The following is a 21,884-nucleotide window of genomic DNA, read 5'->3' on the forward strand; positions in this document are numbered from 1 at the left end:
GTTTCAAAGGAAGCAGCTCCTCTCCCTCCCTCCCTCCCTGCCTGCCTGCCGGCCAGGGAGGAGAGAGGCTCCAACTGTGTTGCTTGGCTGTGTTGCTCACCCAATAAGAAGTCTAAGAATGACTGGGGGGTGGAGCTTGCATGCCTTGTGCCAATCAAATCAGCCGCGTTGCCTGGGGACTCACCTTTGCTCAGCGCTTCCCAGCGGAGAGGTGACGGTGGTTTTCCTTGCTGCATCCCCTTTGCCGGGTTGCTGCACTGTGGGAACCACCACTTGAGGCTTCGTTTGGCTGCTGGCTGGGCTTTCTGCCTTTGGGTTGGAGGGGTTCAGAAGTTGAACATACCTGTGCTGGGAAAATGCCTTATTTTGGCTGCTGATCCCTTATTTTCGAGGCTGCTGGTCCCTTATTTTCAAATCTGTAAGTTGACAGCTATGGGCTGAGCTGTTCAGTTCAGTTCCAGCTTACTATAAAGAACCATTTGGAGAAATTTCTGTGTCGCCTGCTATGTCTACTCACAACTTAATAGAGGGGGACCGTAGGGCTTCTTCCGATCTGCTTTGTTCTGCTTGTCACTGCTTCTCCATGATAAGGCTTTGTTGGATAAGGCACAGGAGAGCAAGAGGTGTGGCAAGAGTGGCACAGTCCAGGTCAGCCCTGGCTCAAAGAGGGTTGTACATACTCTGCTTCCTAGAAAAGGGACTAGCCTATTTTGACAGAGAGCTCACATTTCAAGGTCTCCCTTTCTGTGCTCAGAAGAGAGCAGACCTATTGCTTCATGTTGTTATGGAGGAGCAGGCAGGAAATGAATCCTGCCTGCTCTTTTTGCAATATTGCTTTGCACATAGCCTGAGAACAAAATAAACCTGCCCTTCTCAGCCTTGCCCTATGCATGTACAGTACTGGTGTAACTTGATTTAGGTGCTGCACTTACATAGGTTATCTTTTTCTGAATGCTGTTCAGTGTTTGTACTTGGGATTGGAGGCAGAAGAGGCAGTACGTTTTCCTATTAGTGCTCTGTGTGTATAAGAAGCCACAAGTGCCTGCTCTGCTGCAGAATCATATGAGCGTCTCTGGATTCACCAGTGGAAGTTGCAAGTTGGTAGGTAAAGGAAAAGGGACCCCTGACCATTAGGTCCAGTCGCGACCGACTCTGGGGTTGTGGTGCGTATCTCACTCTATAGGCCAAGGGAGCCAGCATTTGTCCGCAGACAGCTTCCGGGTCATGTGGCCAGCATGACTAAGCCGCTTCTGGCGAACCAGAGCAGCACACGGAAACACCATTTACCTTCCCGCCAGAGCGGTACCTATTTATCTACTTGCACTTTGACATGCTTTCGAACTGCAAGGTTGGCAGGAGCAGGGACCGAGCAACGGGAGCTCACCCCGTCGTGGGGATTCGAACAGCCGACCTTCTGATCAGCAAGTCCTAGGCTCTGTGGTTTAACCCACAGCGCCACCCGCGTCCCTTGCAAGTTGGTGGCCTAACCTTATTGGGGGTCCTTGATGAGGAGTTCTCAAATGACCCTAGCTTGTTTCCTGCAAGGCACATCTTCAAACAAGCCAGGAAACATCTTAGGAAAAGGCAAATAATTTCCCCACCCTTCCCCAGAACTTGCTGTCCTGCCTGCATGGGGTTTTTTTAAACCCAAATTCAGACTCTGAGAAACTGGAACAGGTGCAAAGCTGTCACTTCTACAGTAGTGAGAACAGGTGGACATAACAAAACCAAATTAATTAGCCAGTAAGTTGCTGTTGGGGTAGAAATAAGATGCAATTACTTTGAGGGGAAAGGATAAATTTGAAGGTGCCCACAGCTGCTGGAGTGTGGTGGCAAACTGAATTTCAGTAGGGAGAAATACAGCATTCTGCACTTAGGCAAGAAGAACCAGATGTGGGACATTTGGCTTACTAGTTGTACATGTGGAAAGGATCTAAGGGGTCTTAGTAGACCACAAGCTTAACATGAGTCAACAGTGTGATCAGGGACGGATTTAGGTTTGATGAGCCCCTAAGCTACTGAAGATAATAGGGCCCTTTATATGTCTAGCTGCCCTTTGTCAACAACAAATTGTCGCTGTTTTTTTTGTGTTGAATACATGCTATATGGTAATTTATGGACCTAATAGGTATCTAAAGCCATTTGCACATAACAAATAGGTGCCTACACAACACAAAACACTGTTACTGTATGTAGGTTTTATTTTATTTGGTTTTTATCTTATATTTTGGAAATGTACATCCAGGGGTTTTTTCCTTTAATTTTTTTTTGGGGGGGGGGGCCAAGAGAGTGGCGCCCTAACCTATAGCTTGCTTAGCTTATACGTAAATCTGGCACTGAGTGTGATGCACAGGCAAAATAAGCTAAAGTAATGCTATTCTAGACTGCATCAACAGATGTATTGTGTCCAGAGCAAGGGAAGTAATGGTGCCTCTGTATTCTGCCTTGGTCAGACCACACCTGGAATACTGTGTCCAGTTCTGGGTGTCACAATTTAAGAAGGATCTTGACAAGCTGGAAAGTGTGCAGACAAGGGCAATCAGGATGATCAAGGGTCTGGAAACCAAGCCTTATGTGGAACGGTTGAAGGAGGTCTGGGTATGTTGAGCCTGTAAAAGAGGAGATGGTGTGATGGCCATCTTCACATATCTAAAGGGCTTCCACATGGAAGATGGAGCAAGCTTGTTTTCTCCTGCTCTGGAGGGTAGAACTCAAATAAATGGCCTCAAATTACAAGGAAAGAGATTCCGAGTAAATATTAGGAAGAACTTTCTGACAGTAAGAGCTGTTTGACATTGGAACAGACTCCCTCGGGAGGTGGTGGACTCTCCCTCTGTTGTGACGTGGGGTTTGTGATTTCAGCTCTCTTGATATAACATGCTGGAGACAGCTCTCTAGTAACACTTCTTTATTAAAGCAACAAGACTAAAGACTGGGGAGAGGAAAGCTACATTTATAGGGACAGGGAACTAGCAAGAAAGGATACATTTTGGAGGGAACAATATCAGGCAATCACAGTCCTGCCTTTTGGAGGGAACCAATAAGACAGAGGATCCAAATACAGCAGCTTAAATGAACCAATAGTAGCTGTACCCTCTGGAACCAAAAGGCAGTTACTTTACCCTAATGCAAATACAGACAATAATAATACAGATATAAAATCCTTTGACTCAATACACAACACCCTCATTGGAGGTTTTTAAGCAGAGGTTGGGTGGCCATCTGTCATGGGTGTTTTAGTTGAGATTCCTGCATTGCAGGGGGTTGGACTAGATGACTCTTGTGGACCCTTCTAACTCTATGATTTTATGATTCTATGACTCTCTTTGCCTGCCTCTTTCCCTCATTTCATGTACATGCCCTGCTGCTGTTCATAATAATAATAATAATAATAATAATAATAATAATAATAATACCCTGCCCATCTGGCTGGGTTTCCCCAGCCACTCTGGGCGGCTTCCAACAGAATATTAAAATACAACAGTCTATTAAACATTAAAAGCTTCCCTGGTTTCTAGCCGTAATGGTTAAAGGAATTTGATAAAATGGTTTTGTTTTTATTTAAAGATATAATAACTTAAAATGTTGGAGGAAAAATAAGGTGTTTTCTTTTCTTTCTTTTTTCAAGCTGTAATGCTCTGAGATAAGGATTTGCTGTATAAATAAAATGAACTGGGTATACAAGAAGGGGAGGTATGAGGAGGTCGTGGAAATATGTTATTAGAAAATAAGTTGTGAAATTTATGTGTTTTTGTTTTTATGTTTGCTTTTTTCTTTTTGTTTGTAAAAAATTGGCTGCAATTTAAAAAAATAAACATTAAAAGCTTCCCTAAACAGGGCTGCCTTCCGATGTCTCCTAAAAGTCTGGTAGTTGTTGTTCTCTTTGACATCTGGTGGGAGGGCGTACCACAGGGTGGGTGCCACTACCGAGAGGGGCTGAATCGTGTATTGTCTTGAGGGGATGCAGAAGATCATTTCAGCTGTGCTCTCTTAGAATTGCAGGCTCAGATCACGGTCTTCTTGAGAATCATTTCATTGAAAGGCAGGCTGCAAATAATCTAATTAAACGATAGAGCATTTTGAGTGCACTCACAGCTGCACGTCGGAGCCCATTCTTTGCATGGAGAAGGCCCTAAGTTTGACCTGAGCATTTTGGGTAGCAGGGCTGAGAAAGTCCTCTGCCTCAGGATTCTGACGGCCACTGCAAGTGCCAAGCTGGATGATGAACCAACATTAGTCTAACTTAGTATAAAACAACGTCATAAGTGCAGAGCACGCATGACCTGGTTCATCTTTATGCAGACTCATCATGCAGTCATTCATGCATTTGCCTAGATTACATAATGTAGTCTGATTATCATCTAAATACTGTACATTTTCAAGCATTCAACCTGTGAGCTCCCAGGGACACTGTTTGCATGGTGAGGACTAGAGCAACGCATTCCTTTTAAAAAAAAAACCTGCTTTTTAAATAACGCAAGTCTGAGAGGCATCCAGTGAAATTCAATTCAATATTAAATTAGGCACTGTACTGACTTTCTCTCTGGGATTAAGCAAGAATACCTTTTTAGATATATCACCCAGGTCCCATGAGGGCCCTTGCATTGCAATCCTATACATAGCTGCATAGGAGCAGAGTCCATTGAGTTCAATGGAATTTACTGCCATGTACATTTATATGCCCCCAGACCTCAAGAGGCTTCCTGACTTTGGAATTTGGAATTCTGTCCTCTGGAGATTTGGGTTTTGTTTTGTTTGGCAGTGTGATTCTGTAAAGGTTTTTTTTTTTTTACTATTTATTTGTAATTGGACACATCAAACAGCATGCTTGTGGGTTTTTAAAGAGGATGATGTGTGGTTCTGTCACACCAAAGTGCCACAAGAACCCAGTTGGCGCTACAGTAGTTGTGCATTGTTCTTATAACAGATACTCCAAAAACTAATTTTGTTTTTAAAATCATACCTTGTTCTTCCTCCTGAAGGAGCCGGATTTTGTGATAAATCTTACAGCTCTCGGAATGCGTGTTCCTCTTCCCACTATGAATCCTTCGTCCTTGTTTATTTTTTTCCTCCAGTTTACCTTATCTGTATACAAGAACCCACCCCTTCTCAATCAAAAAGTTAGTTTGTGCTGCCATATGCCAGCAAGTTGCTTACAGTGCAACAGATTTCAAAATCTATTTCTGGCTTATAATGGAGTGGTACCTTGGGTTAAGTACTTAATTCGTTCCAGAGGTCCGTTCTTAACCTGAAGCACCACTTTAGCTAATGGGGCCTCCTGCTGCCGCTGCACTGCCGCTGCGCAATTTCTGTTCTTGTCCTGAAGCAAAGTTCTTAACCTGAAGCACTATTTCTGGGTTAGCGGAGTTTGTAACCTGAAGCGTATATAACCTGAAGCGTATGTAACCCGAGGTACCACTGTAAATAGGATTCCCTCCGCCCAGCCCCCCCCCCAAAATATTTGAGTCCTTCAGACGCTACTTGTGCCATGTGTGAAAACTGCTAATACAGGACAGAATGTGGAGAAGAAACCTAATGCACATTCTCAGCAGCGCAGGTTTTGTATTTATTGATTAAAAAGAAAATACCCCATTTAAACCTTCCCCACCCCAGTTTGTGCTGATGCTGAGATCTCCAACCCCCCTGGCTCGCTGTTCCTCTCTGTGATGTGCGGTAGGTGATGAAGCAGCAAGATTATCACAGCGCTGAGCTGTGCTGTGTTGTTGCCAAGAAAAGACGGATCTGCGTGGCTAGTTAAATTGACTCCCATTCCATACTGCAGCACTTTTCCGCAGGTTTGTGGCTCTTAAGTAATGTATCTGAGAACACCTCACAAGGAACAGTTAACAGTTAATATTACAGTGGTTAATGATTCCACGGGGTGTTCAGCGTGGCTCACATTCAGCAAAAGTTAAAATATTATTCTGTGCTTCACAGTGCTCTAAAAAGCAGCATTTTAAAAAGGTGTGTTTGTCCCTTGCACTTTGCTTGAAGAGGAGGGGATGGGTCAGGTTATTGGTTGATCCTGAACTTATCCTGGCAATTGCACAAGCAGAGGACAGAGAATAGTGAATGCAAGTGAAGTGGTTAAAAGAGCCAATGGAACACAATGCATATGCAAGTATGGAAGATGGAAAGGTTTGTTTAAATGGTCTTCTTTTTTTCTTCTTTTTTAAAGTTTTTTTATTCAAAATTAAAACAAGACATATTATCCAAAAACATATCATCCTTGTTTTCCCCCCATTTTTCCTCCCACCTCACCAGCCACCTCAAGCCATCCTCTGCAGTCAAACCTCGGCTCCCGAACACCAAAAACCCAGAAGTAACTGCTCCGGTTTTCTAACGATTTTTGGAAGCCAAATGTCTTCCAAGGCACATTTTTCATTTTTTCCCATTGACTTTGCAGCCAGCCATTGATCCTCGGTTTTTGAACTTTTCGGAATGGATTAAGTTCAAAAACTGAGGTTCCACTGTACAATGATCTGTGTTGATGACATAGCAGATTGCTCTTCGTCTCACATTTATTTATTTCATTACATTCACGTCTTGCCTTTCTTCCAAAAAGCCAGGGGTGGTGTTCTGCCCCCTCCCATTTTATGCTTACAATAACCTATGAGGGAGGTTAGACTGGGAGCTGGGAGCTGGGCCCAAGAAATGGCCCGGCGAAGATTTGAACCTGGGTCTCCTCAGTCCTCGTCTGATGCTCTAGCTGCTATTGTTGGCTGTTTTAATCAATACTTGACTCGTCTTTTCAGACTCAGGCTGGATCTAGACACATCAAATAAGCGTTTCAGGAATACGCATTGTAAACCTCATAGTGGAAAATCACGTTGGCGAAAGATGGGACTCCACAGCGCTCTCTGGTGTCACAGTGTTATAACACATATAAAACGCTTTTTCTTTACTAATGTAGCTGAGTCCCTGATGTCTCTCCATGTCTTATTTCCTCAGTCTATTCCCCCCCCCAGTCACCCAGTTTGTAGCCTCCCTCCCTTCTTTCAAGCCCTCTCTTGTCTTACATGCCTCTCTTTCATTCCTTCTCCTTCTTTCTTCTCTGCATTTTGCCCCTCAGTCAGCTTCTGCAGCTTAGTGGCAAACTGGTAGTAAAATGTGAAGTGCAAAGTATCTTATCTCATTCTTGTCAATCAGTAGAACTACTGGTAGCTGAGTCCTTCTATTCAGCTGGTTATTTAGATGAATCTTAGTATGAGGGATTTAGTTGGTAAGAGTCAGTTCCAAACTTAAAACTTGTGGGGGAACTCAATGCAGAATTCAGGGATAGAGGCTGCCTGTGTCCCAGGTTTTCTTTGGCCCTGAACTGGATTTGTTTCTGTTCAGAAACGCTGGAATCAGTAGGCCTGGGTGCTGTTCAAACTTGGGGAACTGGAAAGGTAGCTTTTCTGAGCAGCACTTTGCCACAGAGAGCTAAACCTGTCAGGCTGGTTGGATTGCATGTCTGCGCTATGGGAAGCCAGCCCAGAGAGGAAGGACCAGGTAAGGCTCAGGTGTATCAGTGCGCTCATACATCTGCATCACTAGCATACTGGGAAGGCTGGCTAGCCTAAAATATAACTGTGAGTAGACAGTAATGGATAAGAAGATTAAATAGTTCAATAATTATTATTTGGACCCAGGGCCGGATTTAGGTTTGATGAGGCCCTAAGCTACTGAAGGTAATGGGGCCCTTTATATGTCCAGCTGTCCTTCAGTATGCCCATTACCTTTCTAGTGAGAGAAAGTCTGTTAGCTCTCTCTCTTCCAGTTCTTCTTCACCTTGCTGTTCACCCCCCCAGTTCTTCCCAACTTTTGTCTTCAGAACTATGCCCCTCTGCAAACCACTGTTCCAAATCTATACTGTCCTTCTGCTCCTGGGCAGCTTCAGGATCCTGGTCAGGGGGAGGGGGGGGGGCTCCCAGCTCTTGGAAACGCCTTTTATCTTCCCGCTGCAATGGTACCTATTTATCTACTTGCACTGGTGTGCTTTCAAACTGCTAGGTTGGCAGGAGCTGGGACCGAGCAACGGGAGCTCACCCCGTTGCGGGGATTCGAACCGCTGACCTTCTGATCGGCAAGCCCAAGAGGCTCAGTGATTTAGACCACAGCGCCACCCGTGTCCCGGAGGAGAAGCAGTATAGTGACAGCTAATTTCATAAAGAAATATTCTGTTATACCTGAGCAGGGTTCTCCTCATCTTCCAACTGTCTTAGGTGGCCGTAGTCATGCCAGGGTGGGGCTCCTTCTGGGTGGATGTTCAAACACAGCTGTTTGCTATTTAGGATGTGTCGAGATGTGTCATAGTTTGGAGGGGGGGGTTGCACTCGCTTTCACAACAGGGAAGAACTCGGTGACTCCTTCTGTGTGCTTTCTTAGCCTGAGGTGACACACCTGAAGAGGGATTCCGGATGTGGTTAGGGACTGGAGCTTTACTGCTCCGCTCTGTCAGAAGGAGGTGGCCACCTCTGCCTCCTGGATTTCTGCACTGTTTGGTCTGCAAAGAGAAGAGGAAGAGAGGCTGCTTCTTGCACCAGCAGCTGTTGAAATGGGTCTGTTTCTCTGTGTGTGAATATGTGCGCGTCAGGGGAAGTAGACTCTGCTTTGGATTTGACAATCTACGTAACTTAAACGGGAAGTCCAAAGGCTGACAAACCAGTGTAAGTAAAGTAATGTATTTGCTAGGGGCAACCCAAGTGCACAATGCAGTGTGCAAGCTTTAGATTTGCACAGTATGCTTCTTGAGCATAAAGTTGTTGGATTTTTTAAATAGTTTTTCTTAAGGCTTGGCGTTGGGAGGAACGACCCAAAGCACATGTTTCTAAATGAGGACACGGTTTAAAAAGTTCTTGACTACACAGGTACCGTAAGTCCTGTTGGATTCAGTGGGGCTTACTCCCAGGTAAATAGGTTAGGTTTGGAGCCCTCTTTACAGGTGTGAACAGAATTGCGGCCTTAACTAGGTTGGATGTGTTTTTTTGTGTTAAGGTGGGGTGGGGAATGTCAGGCCCGCCCCCCCCCCGGGCCTCCCTCAGCACCCTTCCCAGGCCACAACCCTCACTGCCCCTCCTTGAGTGTTTCTGCCTGCCTGGAATATGTCCTTGAACTTGGATACAGGCCACAACCCTCACTGCCCCTCCTTGAGTGTTTCTGCCTGCCTGGAATATGTCCTTGAACTTGGATAATGGCTCTTGCTTGCCCGGATGAAGGGTGGAGGCTGGTGTCTGTAGAAATGAGGCCAGGCCACCGTGCAAATGTAAAATTTGCATGCATTGTTCTGGCCACTTTCACATCTGGCCCTGCAGAGAGAGCTTATATTAGAAAAGGTGGAGATCAGTGCTTTTTTCTGGGGGTTCTCAAGCATACACAGTACTGGCACTTTCTCGCCCCCCCCCAAAAAAAAATAATGTTAAAAGTGTGTCACTTACTGTAAAAATTTCAAAATAAAAAAATTCCTTCCAGTAGCACCTTAAAGACCAACTAAGTTAGTTCTTGGTATGAGCTTTCGTGTGCATGCACACTTCTTCAGATACACTGAAACAGAAGTTGCCAGATCCTTCTATATAGTGAGAAGGTGGGGAGGGGTATTACTCAGAAGGGTGGTGGGAATGGGAGATTGGCAGATAGCTGAGATGAGCCTGTTGACGACTCTTAACGACTGTAATAGGTCTTACAGGAAAAGGCAAGGGGTGAGAAGGTGAGAAATGGCTTAGTCATGTATAATGAGATAAGAATCCAATGTCTTTGTTCAGACCAGGTCTCTCCATGGTTTTAAGTTTGGTAATGAGTTGCAATTCAGCAGCTTCTCTTTCCAGTCTATTTCTGAAATTCCTTTGTAGTAAAACAGCTACTTTGAGATCTTACATAGAATGTCCTGGGAGATTGAAGTGTTCTCCTACTGGTTTCTCTGTTTTGCGTAACCTTACGCCAAAGAATAAACGGACATAAATCTGACATCAAGAATCACAAAACAGAGAAACCAGTAGGAGAACACTTCAATCTCCCAGGACATTCTATACAGGATGTGATCTAAAGACTCACACAGATTGCCCCCAGCTCTTTTCTCTGACTGATGGCCCTGGTTTTTGTCCCTGGCTGCCTATGACCTTCCAGAGCAGGGATCGGCAAACTTTTTCAGCAGGGGGCCGGTCCACTGTCCCTCAGACCTTGTGGGGGGCCGGACTATATTTTTTTTGGGTGGGGGGAATGAACGAATTCCTATGCACACTGCACATATTTTATTTGTAGTGCACAAAAAACAGGAAAAATAATACAATATATGGGGAGAGAAAGCAAATGTGAGAGCGTGGCAGGATATAAGCAGCCAAGATGGCGGCTGCTCCCAGCAGGACTGACCAAGCGGGCGGCAGGTCTGCGGGCCGGATTTACAAGACTGGTGGGCCGCTTCTGGCTGCTGGGCCTTAGTTTGCTGGCCCATGTTCCAGAGCGTTCAGTCTTTGGGGTTATAACGCAACCTGACACATTGCTCTAATATTATAGCTGCAGGGACAATGGGAGTCACTGGGTGTGGGCATGTTCCTTTGCAAGAATCGATGGCAGATTGCCCAGAGCTAGTTATGCAGGCGTTGCTCTTTTATTGCCACCAATGGCATGATGCGTTCTCTATCTCCTACCACAATCCCTATGTCTACTGCCAATGACTATGGATTGAACCATGTGAAGGGCAGGGGGACAAGTGATGCTGTTTTGGGACACTTCCTTTTAATCGAAGCTTCAGAACAGAGTCTGTGAGTTCTGCTGGCTTTAAGATTTGATAGGGGGGTCAGGCAAGGCCCCCTCGGTGGGCCCCCTCCTACAAGAGGCTTGCATACCATGGCCGTAGCCAGGATTTTTGTTGGGGGGGGCAGGGCACCCACCTGCCACCATCCTCTGCCTGGCTCTGTCTAGCAGATTCGGAATGAAATGTCTCAACAACAGTTGTTTTAAAAGGGTGGGGTATAAATACATTCATACCTCGGAAGTTGAACGGAATCCGTTCCGGAAGTGTGTTTGACTTCCAAAACGTTTGGAAACCAAGGTTGGTTTCCGATTGGCTGCAGGAAGCTCTTGCAGCCAATCAGAAGCTGCAGAAGCCGCATCAGATGTTCGGGTTCCAAAGAACATTCCCAAACCGGAACACTCACTTCCAGGTTTGCAGTGTTCAGGAGCCAAAACGTTCAAGTCGCAAGGCGTTTGTCAACCAAGGTACAACTGTATAATAACAACAACAACAACAATAACAACAACAATAAGTTGTTAACTTTCTTTTGACCCCAAGAGCTCAGGAAAAAATCTGTCAGACACTTCAGTTAATTGAAAACTAGTAAGTTTTTTAAAAAAATAACGTCAGGGAGTACCTTTTATGCAGTTAATGAGTATATTTTGCAAAATTACAAAGCACAAATTAAAAAAATCTAAACTAAAACAAGTTTTATTGGATTAGCTGAAAACCTTTCACAACATTATCCAGTGACCTCAGCAAACATTCCAATTTCAGTTATTCTGATACTTTGAGTTAAATATGTATTTTTTTTATTTACTTGATGGGGTGGGCAGCTGCCCCCTGTACACACAGCCGCCCTGCTATGCCCATGATGCATACCGTAGGGTTGCCATATTTCAGAAAGTGAAATTCCAGACACATACGTTGAGTTTTTTTGGCAAAATGGGGGGGGGGGTGGTGGTTTGAGCTGTTTTTTAAGAAAACCAGCAAAAAAAAAAACCCCCACTTCTGGCATGGGTTGCCATACACCTGGGTTTTCCTGGACCTTTAAAGCAGTTCCTGAAAATTCTGCCCGGACACAACTTTTGACAGCCGAATACCAATGATGTCCAGAAAATTCTGGACGTATGGCAGCCCTAGAAAACGGAGGCTTCCCTCTCTGCATTAATCCTGATCTTCTTGGGTACCTTATGTAAAGTGCCACTCCTGGAGCAGTGAGCAGTGTGGTCAAACTCGAGGGCCAAACAGAAGTCTTGACTCTCTGGAGCTGGTTTTCTCTGTGAGCTCTGGAGAGAGCGGTGGGAATTTGACCCTTGGAGTTTGAACTGCCTTCCTCTCGTCTCACAGATGGCCTCTGCAAATGACACCCGGCAGGCGCCCAAAGATGCCGCCGACCAGAATTTTGACTACATGTTCAAGCTGCTGATCATCGGCAACAGCAGCGTAGGCAAGACGTCGTTCCTCTTCCGATACGCTGACGACTCCTTTACTTCGGCCTTTGTCAGTACTGTGGGCATCGACTTCAAGGTCAAGACTGTCTACAGAAATGAAAAGAGAGTCAAGCTGCAGATCTGGGTAAGAAACCATTCTTGGCAAGGGGTGCACAGAAACTTGGCCAGTTGTATGTATCCTATGCAGTAAAAGGGACGCGGGTGGTGCTGTGGGTTAAACCACAGAACCTAGGAATTGCCGATCAGAAGGTCGGCGGTTCAAATCCCCGCAACGGGATGAGCGCCCATTGCTCAGTCCCTGCTCCAGCCAACCTAGCAGTTCGAAAGCACGTCAAAGTGCAAGTAGATAAATAGGTACTGCTCCGGCGGGAAGGTAAACGGTGTTTCCGTGCTCTGTTCTGGTTCTCCAGAAGCGGCTTAGTCATGCTGGCCACATGACCCGGAAGCTGTATGCCGGCTCCCTCAGCCAATAAAGCGAGATGAGTGCCGTAACCCCAGAGTCGGTCACGACTGGACCTAATGGTCAGGGGTCCCTTTACCTTTTTTATGCAGTAAATATGTCAAATTAAATTTCCATTCCAATCCCAGGCAATCCAAGCCCTGCAGGTGTCCCTTCTTTTGCTAGGCTGGAGGAGAGAGAAGGAACAAAGTGGGGAGCAACCGATGGAACTATGGTTCAGCCACACTTCTGCCTTCAGAGATCTCTGGCGGCATTGCCACCCCCACTCGGGTGTATTTTGGCAGTCACAAGGAGTAGAAACTTGCACTTACAAAAATGAAAAGTGAGGTTCTTATCTGAATTCTGTGCTCCAGCAGAATCTTGGCATCTCTCTCCACTTGGAAACTGACCATGGTGTGCATTACATGGCATGGGTGTCCTGAATAGGACGCGAGCAGATATTATGGAAGCCCAAATTGTACCTTCTTCTATTTTTGATTTTTAGTGTCTTGATTCAGCCAGGTTTGTAGCCCTCTGCTTCCTTTGAACCCTTGAATCCAAGCCCTGAGGTGGCTAGCTTTTTGGTCCACTCCTCGGGAGATGTTTTTGCTTCGCTATGCCATCAGCTCTGGCTATTCCTGGGCTCAGAGTGCAGCTTGTCAGCTCAATGTTTCCTTGCTTCATCCTCAAGTTTCTCTCCAGCCAGAGTGCCGGAAACAAGTGCACATGGGGAAAGGCACTGGCTTATGTGCCAGCACTGCTGCTTCACTCATCTGGGTGTGCCAGTGAAAGGTGACATGTATGATGGGCTAACACAGTACAACTCTTGAAGGTGTCAGATAATGTAGGACTTTAGGCTGCATGGGCTCTCATGTGCCACTGAGCTATAGAGAAAAGCCAGAGTTCATCAACGTCCCAGGCCATATCAGCACTCTAGATTTAAACCTGGTCTCACAATAGCAAAACAACAAAAACGGAAAGTTCAATTGGCTGCCATTCTCTACAGGCACAGTGCAATTCCATTTGCCTTCCCAGCAACTATATAGTGAAACTATATTGTAGTGGTTGGGAGTTACTCGTGCGTAATCCTGCTCCGTTTGAGCATCGGATTGCCTGGTTAAACCCTCTGGACTACGCAGCCCATATTTGCGTGGCTGCCCTTAGTCACTCGTAGAATCTGTCTGTGGGCGTTTCTTAAAGCGTTGCCAACATAAGAGTTGTTTGACGCCCAATCGTTTCCGCCTCTCACTGCGCGGGAGTCTCCTGCGCAGGGTGGGCGTGGGCAGAGGGGTGCTTGGGCTCTCCTCGCTAACTTCCAACGAAGAGTCCTGGAGCCCCTGCACCTCCCTGTCCCGTTGCTCTCCTGGATCCCTGGTGTTACACTCATTCTCTTCCCCTTCTTCCCGGCTAAGTCTCCCTCTAGCGCTTGGACCTTCCCCTGCAGAATCAGAGACCCTCTCCTTCTCCCGTGCCTCTGATGGCAGTTCCCTGACATATATAGACTCACACTGTGCCTGTAGAGAATGGCGGCCAACTGAACTTTCCGTTTTTACACAAGGTTCAGACTATGTGCCACACTAGTTTTGTGTGCCTCCATAAAAAAGGTAAAAGGTAAAGGACCCCTGGACGGTGAAGTCCAGTCAAAGGCGACTATGGGGTTGCGGCGCTCATCTCGCTTTCAGGCCGAGGGAGCCGGTGTTTGTCCACAGACAGCTTTCCGGGTCATGTGGCCAGCGCTTCTGGCGCAACAGAATACGGTGATGGAAGCCAGAGCTCTTGGAAACGCCATTTATCTTCCCGCTGCAATGGTACCTATTTATCTACTTGCACTGGTGTGCTTTCGAACTGCTAGGTTGGCAGGAGCTGGGACAGAGCAACGGGAGCTCACTCTGTCGCAGGGATTCGAACCGCCAACCTTCTGATCGGCAAGCCCAAGAGGCTCAGTGGTTTTGACCACAGCACCACCCACATCCAGCCAGGTGTCCCCAGTCCAGGTTTGGAGCAGAGTCCTAGCTAGTGCCACCTTTGGGAGAGAGATGACATAACAGGAAGACATCCCTGCCATAAATAAATGAAATAAATAAATGAAACATGTCTGTTTAGCTAGTAATAATAATAATAATAATACATTTTATTTATATCCCGCCCTCCCCAGCCGAAGCCGGGCTCAGGGCGGCTAACAACAATAAAACAGTACAAAAGTACAACATAAACAACATTCTAAAATCATTCATTATAAAAATTAATTAATTCAAGCCACTGGCAACCATTGGGCCAGAGCTCTGCGAAGATTGCCGAGGGGGGGAGTCAGGCTGTGCCCTGGCCAAAGGCCTGGTGGAACAGCTCTGTCTTGCAGGCCCTGCGGAAAGATGTCAAGTCCCGCAAGGCCCTGGTCTCTTGTGACAGAGCGTTCCACCAGATCGGAGCCACAGCCGAAAAAGCCCTGGCTCTAGTTGAGGCTAGAAAGGTTGTGTGCTTGTGGAAGTCTCCAGTGACAACCATCACCAGTACTGAATACAATGTCCTACCTTCTGGTGGAGCAGGAAATTGCTGGCAGCATCCAAAGGTCTACACTGGCTTCCTCTGTATTTGGACTTTGAGCGTGCACCAACCCTGAAAAGTCAGAGTAGGTTACAGCATTTTTTTTTAAAAAAAGCAACTCAACAAAGTGCTCCCCTACTGATAAAACCAAATTCAGGAGAAGGAGTCTGTCCCAGACCTCAAAAAGCTGAACCACATATAAAACCGTGATATTTCTGTTGGAAGATGCTCAGACTTTAGGGTTTGTGGGGGAAGAGAACTCCAGACCTGAGGAGGGTCTCTCTGCATATCTTCTGCATGTCTTGACATGGCACCATTCTCCACGGTCCATAGTGACCATGATGAGAGTGAAGCAACTGCAGCATGTCCACAACTGAGCAAACCTTCTGGTCCAGGTTGATGGGCCCCATCTGCCCCTCACTTCCCTCTACAGCACATGCTGTTCGACACCAGTGTGGTGTAGTGGTTAAGAGCGGTGGACTCATAATCTAGTGAACCGGGTTCGCTTCCCCACTCCTCCACATGCAGCTGCTGGGTGACTTTGCGCTAGCCACACATCTCTGATGTTTCTCAGCCTCACTCACCTCACAGAGTGTTTGTTGTGGGGAAGGAAGGGAAAGGAGATTGCTAGCCGCTTTGAGATTCCTTAGGGTAGTGATAAAGCGGGATATCAAATCCAAACTCTTCTTCTTCTTCTTCATGCAGAAACCGCTATTGGACTGCTATTGGTCTTGTCTGCTCAATTTGCCAGAGGCTGTCTTAGCAAGCAGGGGAAGTCCCTAATTCACAGAGGGTTTGAGGGCCATTGGCTACCCTCCCCTGCTTTAGCTAGCCAGTCAAAGCCATTCCCAGAGTGTTGACACATACTGACAGCTTCTAGGAGCCACAGGTGAGAGCTGAGTGCAGGCTGGGAACCAAAGGTGGACAAACTACCCCAGAAGGAGCACGGTGTGTCCCCACCCCTCCCCTAACACCCCCCACCCCACTGTAAAGTGGTGCCAGAAAACATACTGTTCTGGTGTGCTGTTTTTGGAGCTCAAGCTTTCTTGGAGCATTGTTCCAGAGTGTTGGCTGACATGGGAAAACAAGCTACTTGGCAGCTGTGTGATAATCCTGTGCAAATACTAGATACAATGGGTCTTTTGCAGGTGGCGGCAGCAGCTGACACTGGTCGCCAAACGGGTCAGGGCTTGGTGGAGGGGGCTGCGTGGAGAGTCTTCCTCCCTAATGGGCCTCTTATGGTCTCCAAGGTAGTGACTTCCAGCTGTGTAGGGACCAGCCATTCACACAGGATTGACAAAAAAGGCATCATATGAGGAAAGGAAAACTCACTCAGAAAGCTGTCCTTCAGTTGGCACAGAATGACTAAGTTCAGCTTTACTCCTGAAATACGGTGCAGACACTGACTCCAGAAAGGTGTTGGTACTGACCTTTAAAACCCTAAACGGCTTCAGCCCAGTATACCTGAAGGAGTGTCTCCACCCCCATCATTCAGTCCAGACACTGAGGTCCAGCTCTGAGGGCCTTCTGGAGGTTCCCTCCCTACGAGAAGTGAGTTTACAGGGAACCAGGCAGAGGGCCTTCTCAGTAGTGGCACCCACCCTGTGGAACGCCCTCCCATCAGATGTCAAGGAAATAAACAACTGTCTAACTTTTAGAAGACATCTGAAGACAGCCCTGTTTAGGGAAGTTTTTAATGTTTGATGTTTTATTGTGTTTTTAATATTCTTTTGGGAGTCGTCCAGAGTGGCTGGGGAAACCCAGCCAGATGGGCGGGGAATAAATAATAAAGTATTATAATTAAAGGTGCTAATAATGGCACCTGCCTGCTGTGTAGATAGCATTAGCATGTTGTCTCTACCTTAGACCAGAAAGAAGAAGCCCACTTTAGAGAGGGACCTCAGGTGGTCCAGCTCATGGGATGTGCAGTCACTGGTTGTTAGAAAACATTCTCTGCAATGTCTCTTCAAATGGGTGAAAGCATTTCTCTGTGGGAAAAGAGTCTGTGTGGATGAGATTTCTCAGTCCTCCTTGCTTCTTTTGTCCCAGGAAGGTGGGCTTCACAGAGATCGTTCTGGGATTGGGGAGATGATGGCTGGTTGTTGGGTAGGATTAATCTTGCACCAGCTACAAATATAAAGAAAAAAGAAAACACAACCACAAAGGGCCCCAAAGGATTCCCCACAAAACCACAGGACAGAATGAATTTTAGAGGGTCAGCTTGTTTTGTGGACTGTGGCATGATAACTGGTCAGCAGTGGGGAGAAATCTCCAATCCTGAGAATCTCTTTGATTAAGACGTGGCTGTTTGGCACCCAGTTGTCCTTCCAGCTAAGTCTGCTGCCCTCCCCAGAGCATCTCCCTGACTCTTGGTCCTTGGGTGGTGCCTCGTAAGACCTCACTTTCCTTTTAAATGCTCCATTAAGCTTTGCACCTCTTTAAATTTTAATAGCAGTCAAATGGCAGTCCTTACGCACATCAGAGCCATCATGGAAACTCTCCCCTGAGCCTGCTGTCAGCATGAAAGGAAACCTATGTCATAGCCTTGAAAAGTAAGCTCTGGTTTCCACAGTAACGGCAAGTCTCCGGGCTGCAAGGGAGCAGGTGTCCAGGAAGAACCAGGGACGACTCTTGTCTCCAAGGCTAAGCAGCTGGGGATGAGCTATCATTCCACAGCCTTTCTGCATCTGTGCTTTATGTGTGACCTTAGCGCTTGCTCCATATCTCACTTGGTCATCATTGTGTATTCCTTTAGTGCTCTATTATATGTATTTATGAGTCATGTTTTCCACTCAAGAGAGGGCTCGCAGTGATGCACAAACAAACATGGTAGCCTTAAAATTAAAATATAGATTCCCACCCCAAATGAGAAGCCTGACTTCTCGAAAAGCCAAGTGTATAAAGCTGGGTGCATATGGCATCATCTTTCAGCCACAAACCAGTCTGGAAGGTGTATAGCTGGTCAGGCAGTAACTGATTTTGGTTGGGTGGGTGGAAGGGAAGGGTGCCGTGTTTGGGGAAAGCCTGAGAAATTTTCTTGCCACTTTGAGAAGCAGGTTGCCAGACAAGATGGAAAGCCGCCTAGAGTGGCTGGGGAAACCCAGTCAGATGGGTGGGGTACAAAATAATAATAATAATAATAATAATAATAATTGATCTGATTCAGTAGAGCTCTTAGGATTCCTTACAGTGGGTGAAGTGAGATGGATCCTTCCTGGGGATTTTGGCTGAAAAGACTGTATTCTTACTGGCTAACCTTCTTCTCTCTCTCTCTCTCTTTTTTAAATATAATTTTTATTAATTTTTCTGTTTTATAATTTAGAATACTCATTTAAACATCCTTAAAATATTCAGTGACTTCTCTTCTTCTCTTTCCATGGTTCATTTTACATACAGTGGTGCCCCGCAAGACGAATGCCTCGCAAGACGAAAAACCCGCTAGACGAAAGGGTTTTCCTTTTTTGATGCGCTTCACAAGACGAATTTCCCTATGGGCTTGCTTCTCAAGACGAAAACGTCTTGTGTGCCTTGTGATTTTTTTCGCCCCCCCTTTTTTCTAAGCCGCTAAGCTGCTAATAGCCTTTTAGCCGCTAAGCCTTTAATAGCCGCTAAACCGCTAATAGCGCTAATCCGCTAATAGGGTTGCTTCACAAGACGAAAAAACCGCTAGACGAAGAGACTCGCGGAACGGATTATTTTCGTCTTGCGAGGCACCACTGTATCATAAATCCCTGCGTATTTTACATAAACTAAACCATTCACTATTCCATTATTACATCCATCAAAACTTATTTGCACTGTCAAATTTATCTTAATGCTGCCAACATTTTCAAGTGTACACAATCTTCCCCCATACATTCAATAAATGTTTCCCAATCTTCTCTAAACGTATGTTCTTCTTGTTCTCTTATTCCATTAAGTCTGCAAGCTGTACATATTCTGTCAACTTAAGTTGCCACTTTCCTTTGGTTGGAACCCCGTTCACTTTCCATTTTGGGGCTAACGAAACATGGACCACAGTAGTGGCATACATAAATAACCTTCTTCTCTTTCTCTAAGGACACAGCCGGCCAAGAGCGATACCGGACGATAACAACAGCCTATTACAGGGGAGCCATGGGCTTCTTACTCATGTATGATATTTCCAACCAGGAGTCTTTCAGTGCTGTACAGGACTGGTAAGGAACGCTGCACAGAATCCTAGGATGAGACTGGGATCTGTGTCTTCCTATTTCCCAGGATGTGGATTTCCAACCTTACTTGTGTGTCTTCAAAGCAGAAAGGGGGGGGGGTGTTTTCAGGTAGAGGTGTAGCAGGGTGTGCCTTTCTCTCAGGACGGCCAGTGGACTCTCTGCTTTGGTATCGAGAGAACTTAATTCAAATGCAACCCACTTAGTCTTCTGCTTGCCTACACCCAGTTCCCAGGAAATGTATGGAACAGGCCTTTATAGAGGTGCTCAGTGCCAAAGCCCCTTCTCCAGTGAGCCAAAGGCACCATAGCTCAGTGGTGGAACACATGCTTTGCACCCAAAGGTCTCCAGTTCAGGATATTGGATAACAGAGCTGGGGAAGACCTTTCCCTGTTTGAGGCTCCAAAGAGACACTGACCACCTGAGTAGACACCACTGAACTAGGTGGACCAATGGTGCGACTTGGTTATAAGGCAGCTTCTTATGTAGAATATATGTGCTATACAAATGTCCCCTTGCTGTCGGATAAGGTTCTGGCATGTATGGCAAAGTCCTTGAAACCTGTAAAGACCTGTCATGCCTTGAAGTCCTATTGTGCTATGGAGCAAAGCATTGGGTTACCCTGTTCCAGGGTTCCAACCCGCAGGTTGCTCGAACTTTTTCCCTTTTTGTGGATGGCTTTTTAATAATAATAATAATAATAATAATAATAATAATAATAATAATAAATTTTATTTATACCCCACCCTTCCCTGTTCAAAAACCGGACTCAGGGTGGCTAACAACAAATTTAAAACACTTAATTGTAAAAGCAGCATAAAATACAATATAAAAACATGAATACAGTGGTGCCTTGCAAGACGAAAAGAATCCGTTCTGTGATTCTCTTCGTCTAGCTGTTTTTTCGTCTTGCGAAGCAAGCCCATTGACGGATTAGCGCTATTAGCGGCTTTTAGCGGCTTATCTGCTGATCGGATCAGCTGATAAGCGGCTTAGCGGCTTAGAAAAGGGGGGGAGGAAAAAACCCCAGCAGGAACTCGCAAGACATTGTCGTCTTGTGAAGCAAGCCCATAGGAGATTCATTTTGCGAAGCACTCTTTCGTCTAGCGAGTTTTCCGTCTTGCGAGGCATTCGTCTTGCGGGGCACCACTGTAACAATAAAATTCAAAAATCTATTTAGGGGAAATAAGCATTAGATAATCCCCAGGGCTAGTTGGCTGAATTGGTCCTACTTGGGCCAGCAAGGAGGCCAGGGGAGAATTAGCTGTGGGGTCTCAGAGCGGGTAATCTTCATAAAAGGGGAGGGGGAGGGAAGAAAAGGGAAATAAAAGATCAGGCTGAATTCAAATTAAAGACCAGGCGGAATAGCTCTGTCTTACAGGCCTGACGGAAGGAGGTTAAATCCTGAAGGGACCTAGTCTCATGGGACAGAGCATTCCACCAGGTCGGAGCCATCACTGAAAAGGCCCTGGCCTGGTGGAGGAGACTTCCTTAGGGCCTGGGACCTCTAAACTATGGTTATTCATGGACCTTAAGTTCCTCTGCAGGGCAGACCAGGAGAGGCAGTCCTGTAAATGCGAGGGAAATGAGTTGCAGGCAGTGCTTTTTAGAGGCTGCTGGGGCAGGTCTGCGTGGGGATTTCTCCGCAGCTCGAACTGCATGAAATCCCCACGGCACCAGAGCCATCCCCTCTGCAGATCCCGGCTAATCCTCCAAGCCGACTAAGAGACTTGTTGGGTTGGACTGCGGGTTAAAAGTTGCAGCATCCCGCAATCACTCACTGCTACTCTCACTTCTGGCTTGATAACTAAAGCCCCAAAAGCTCTTGCACAGACACACCCGGGAGGAGTTGCAAGCCTGCTCAGGTTTTGTTGCGTTGACAGAGATCTTTCAGGCATCAGCTGCTTAGCTGCAAGCCCATCTCGGTTTCACGTCTGAGGTCTGCCTTGAGAAACATCTGGAGTTTATCCCCCTGAATAATTATTGTATCTTTCAAAGCATTCAAGAGTGGTGTCTGTACATATGACGCTCAGAACCGATAAAGAAGACTCTGGTCCCTGAAAGCTCGAAACCACAATAAGCCTGTTAGCCCTTACTGTTCCACAAGGCTCTTGGCTGTGTTTGTTGCACCAGACCAGGATAGCTAAACACCCCTGTTACATTTCCAAACAGAGAAACCACATGCGCTCTTGCCTGTTTATCCCCATTCGTTCTTAAACAAATAGTGTGTGGCAAATGATGTGTCTGTCTACATTCCACATGCTGAAGAGTTCATTTAGCCTTCTTTGGTTGGCGCATTTGACAATGCAATATGCTACCTGGAAGCTTCTTTTGCATTATTTCCTTTTTTTATGCTTTATTAACCGTAATTGCATCCGTATGTCAAAGACATTTTATAATCTGTAAATCAAACTTATCAAAATAAAAATCCCAACAAATATACAGTGGTACCTCGGGTTACATATGCTTCAGGTTACATACGCCGCTTCAGGTTACAGACTCCGCTAACTCAGAAATAGTACCTCGGGTTAAGAACTTTGCTTCAGGAT

General features: G+C 46.1%; 1 protein-coding gene across 2 annotated transcripts in view; it reads left to right on the plus strand.

The window, feature by feature from the left end:
- The window catches only part of RAB3D (RAB3D, member RAS oncogene family), a 32,447-nt gene that overhangs the window by 7,529 nt on the left and 3,034 nt on the right, over positions 1–21,884 (plus strand). Inside the window, exons 1-3 of one of the 2 annotated variants that reach the window (XM_081177034.1) lie at positions 8,523–8,651; positions 12,062–12,289; positions 19,205–19,323. In XM_081177034.1, the coding sequence (XP_081033160.1) occupies positions 12,062–12,289; positions 19,205–19,323 (347 nt within the window). In that variant the 5' untranslated portion in view covers positions 8,523–8,651. Of the gene's footprint in view, positions 1–8,522; positions 8,652–12,061; positions 12,290–19,204; positions 19,324–21,884 lie in introns of those variants that run through there. The other variant, XM_081177035.1, reaches the window with a different exon arrangement.

The sequence above is a fragment of the Podarcis bocagei genome, assembly GCF_964188305.1.
Source record: "Podarcis bocagei genome assembly, chromosome: 17".
Classification (NCBI taxonomy): Eukaryota; Metazoa; Chordata; class Lepidosauria; order Squamata; family Lacertidae; genus Podarcis; species Podarcis bocagei.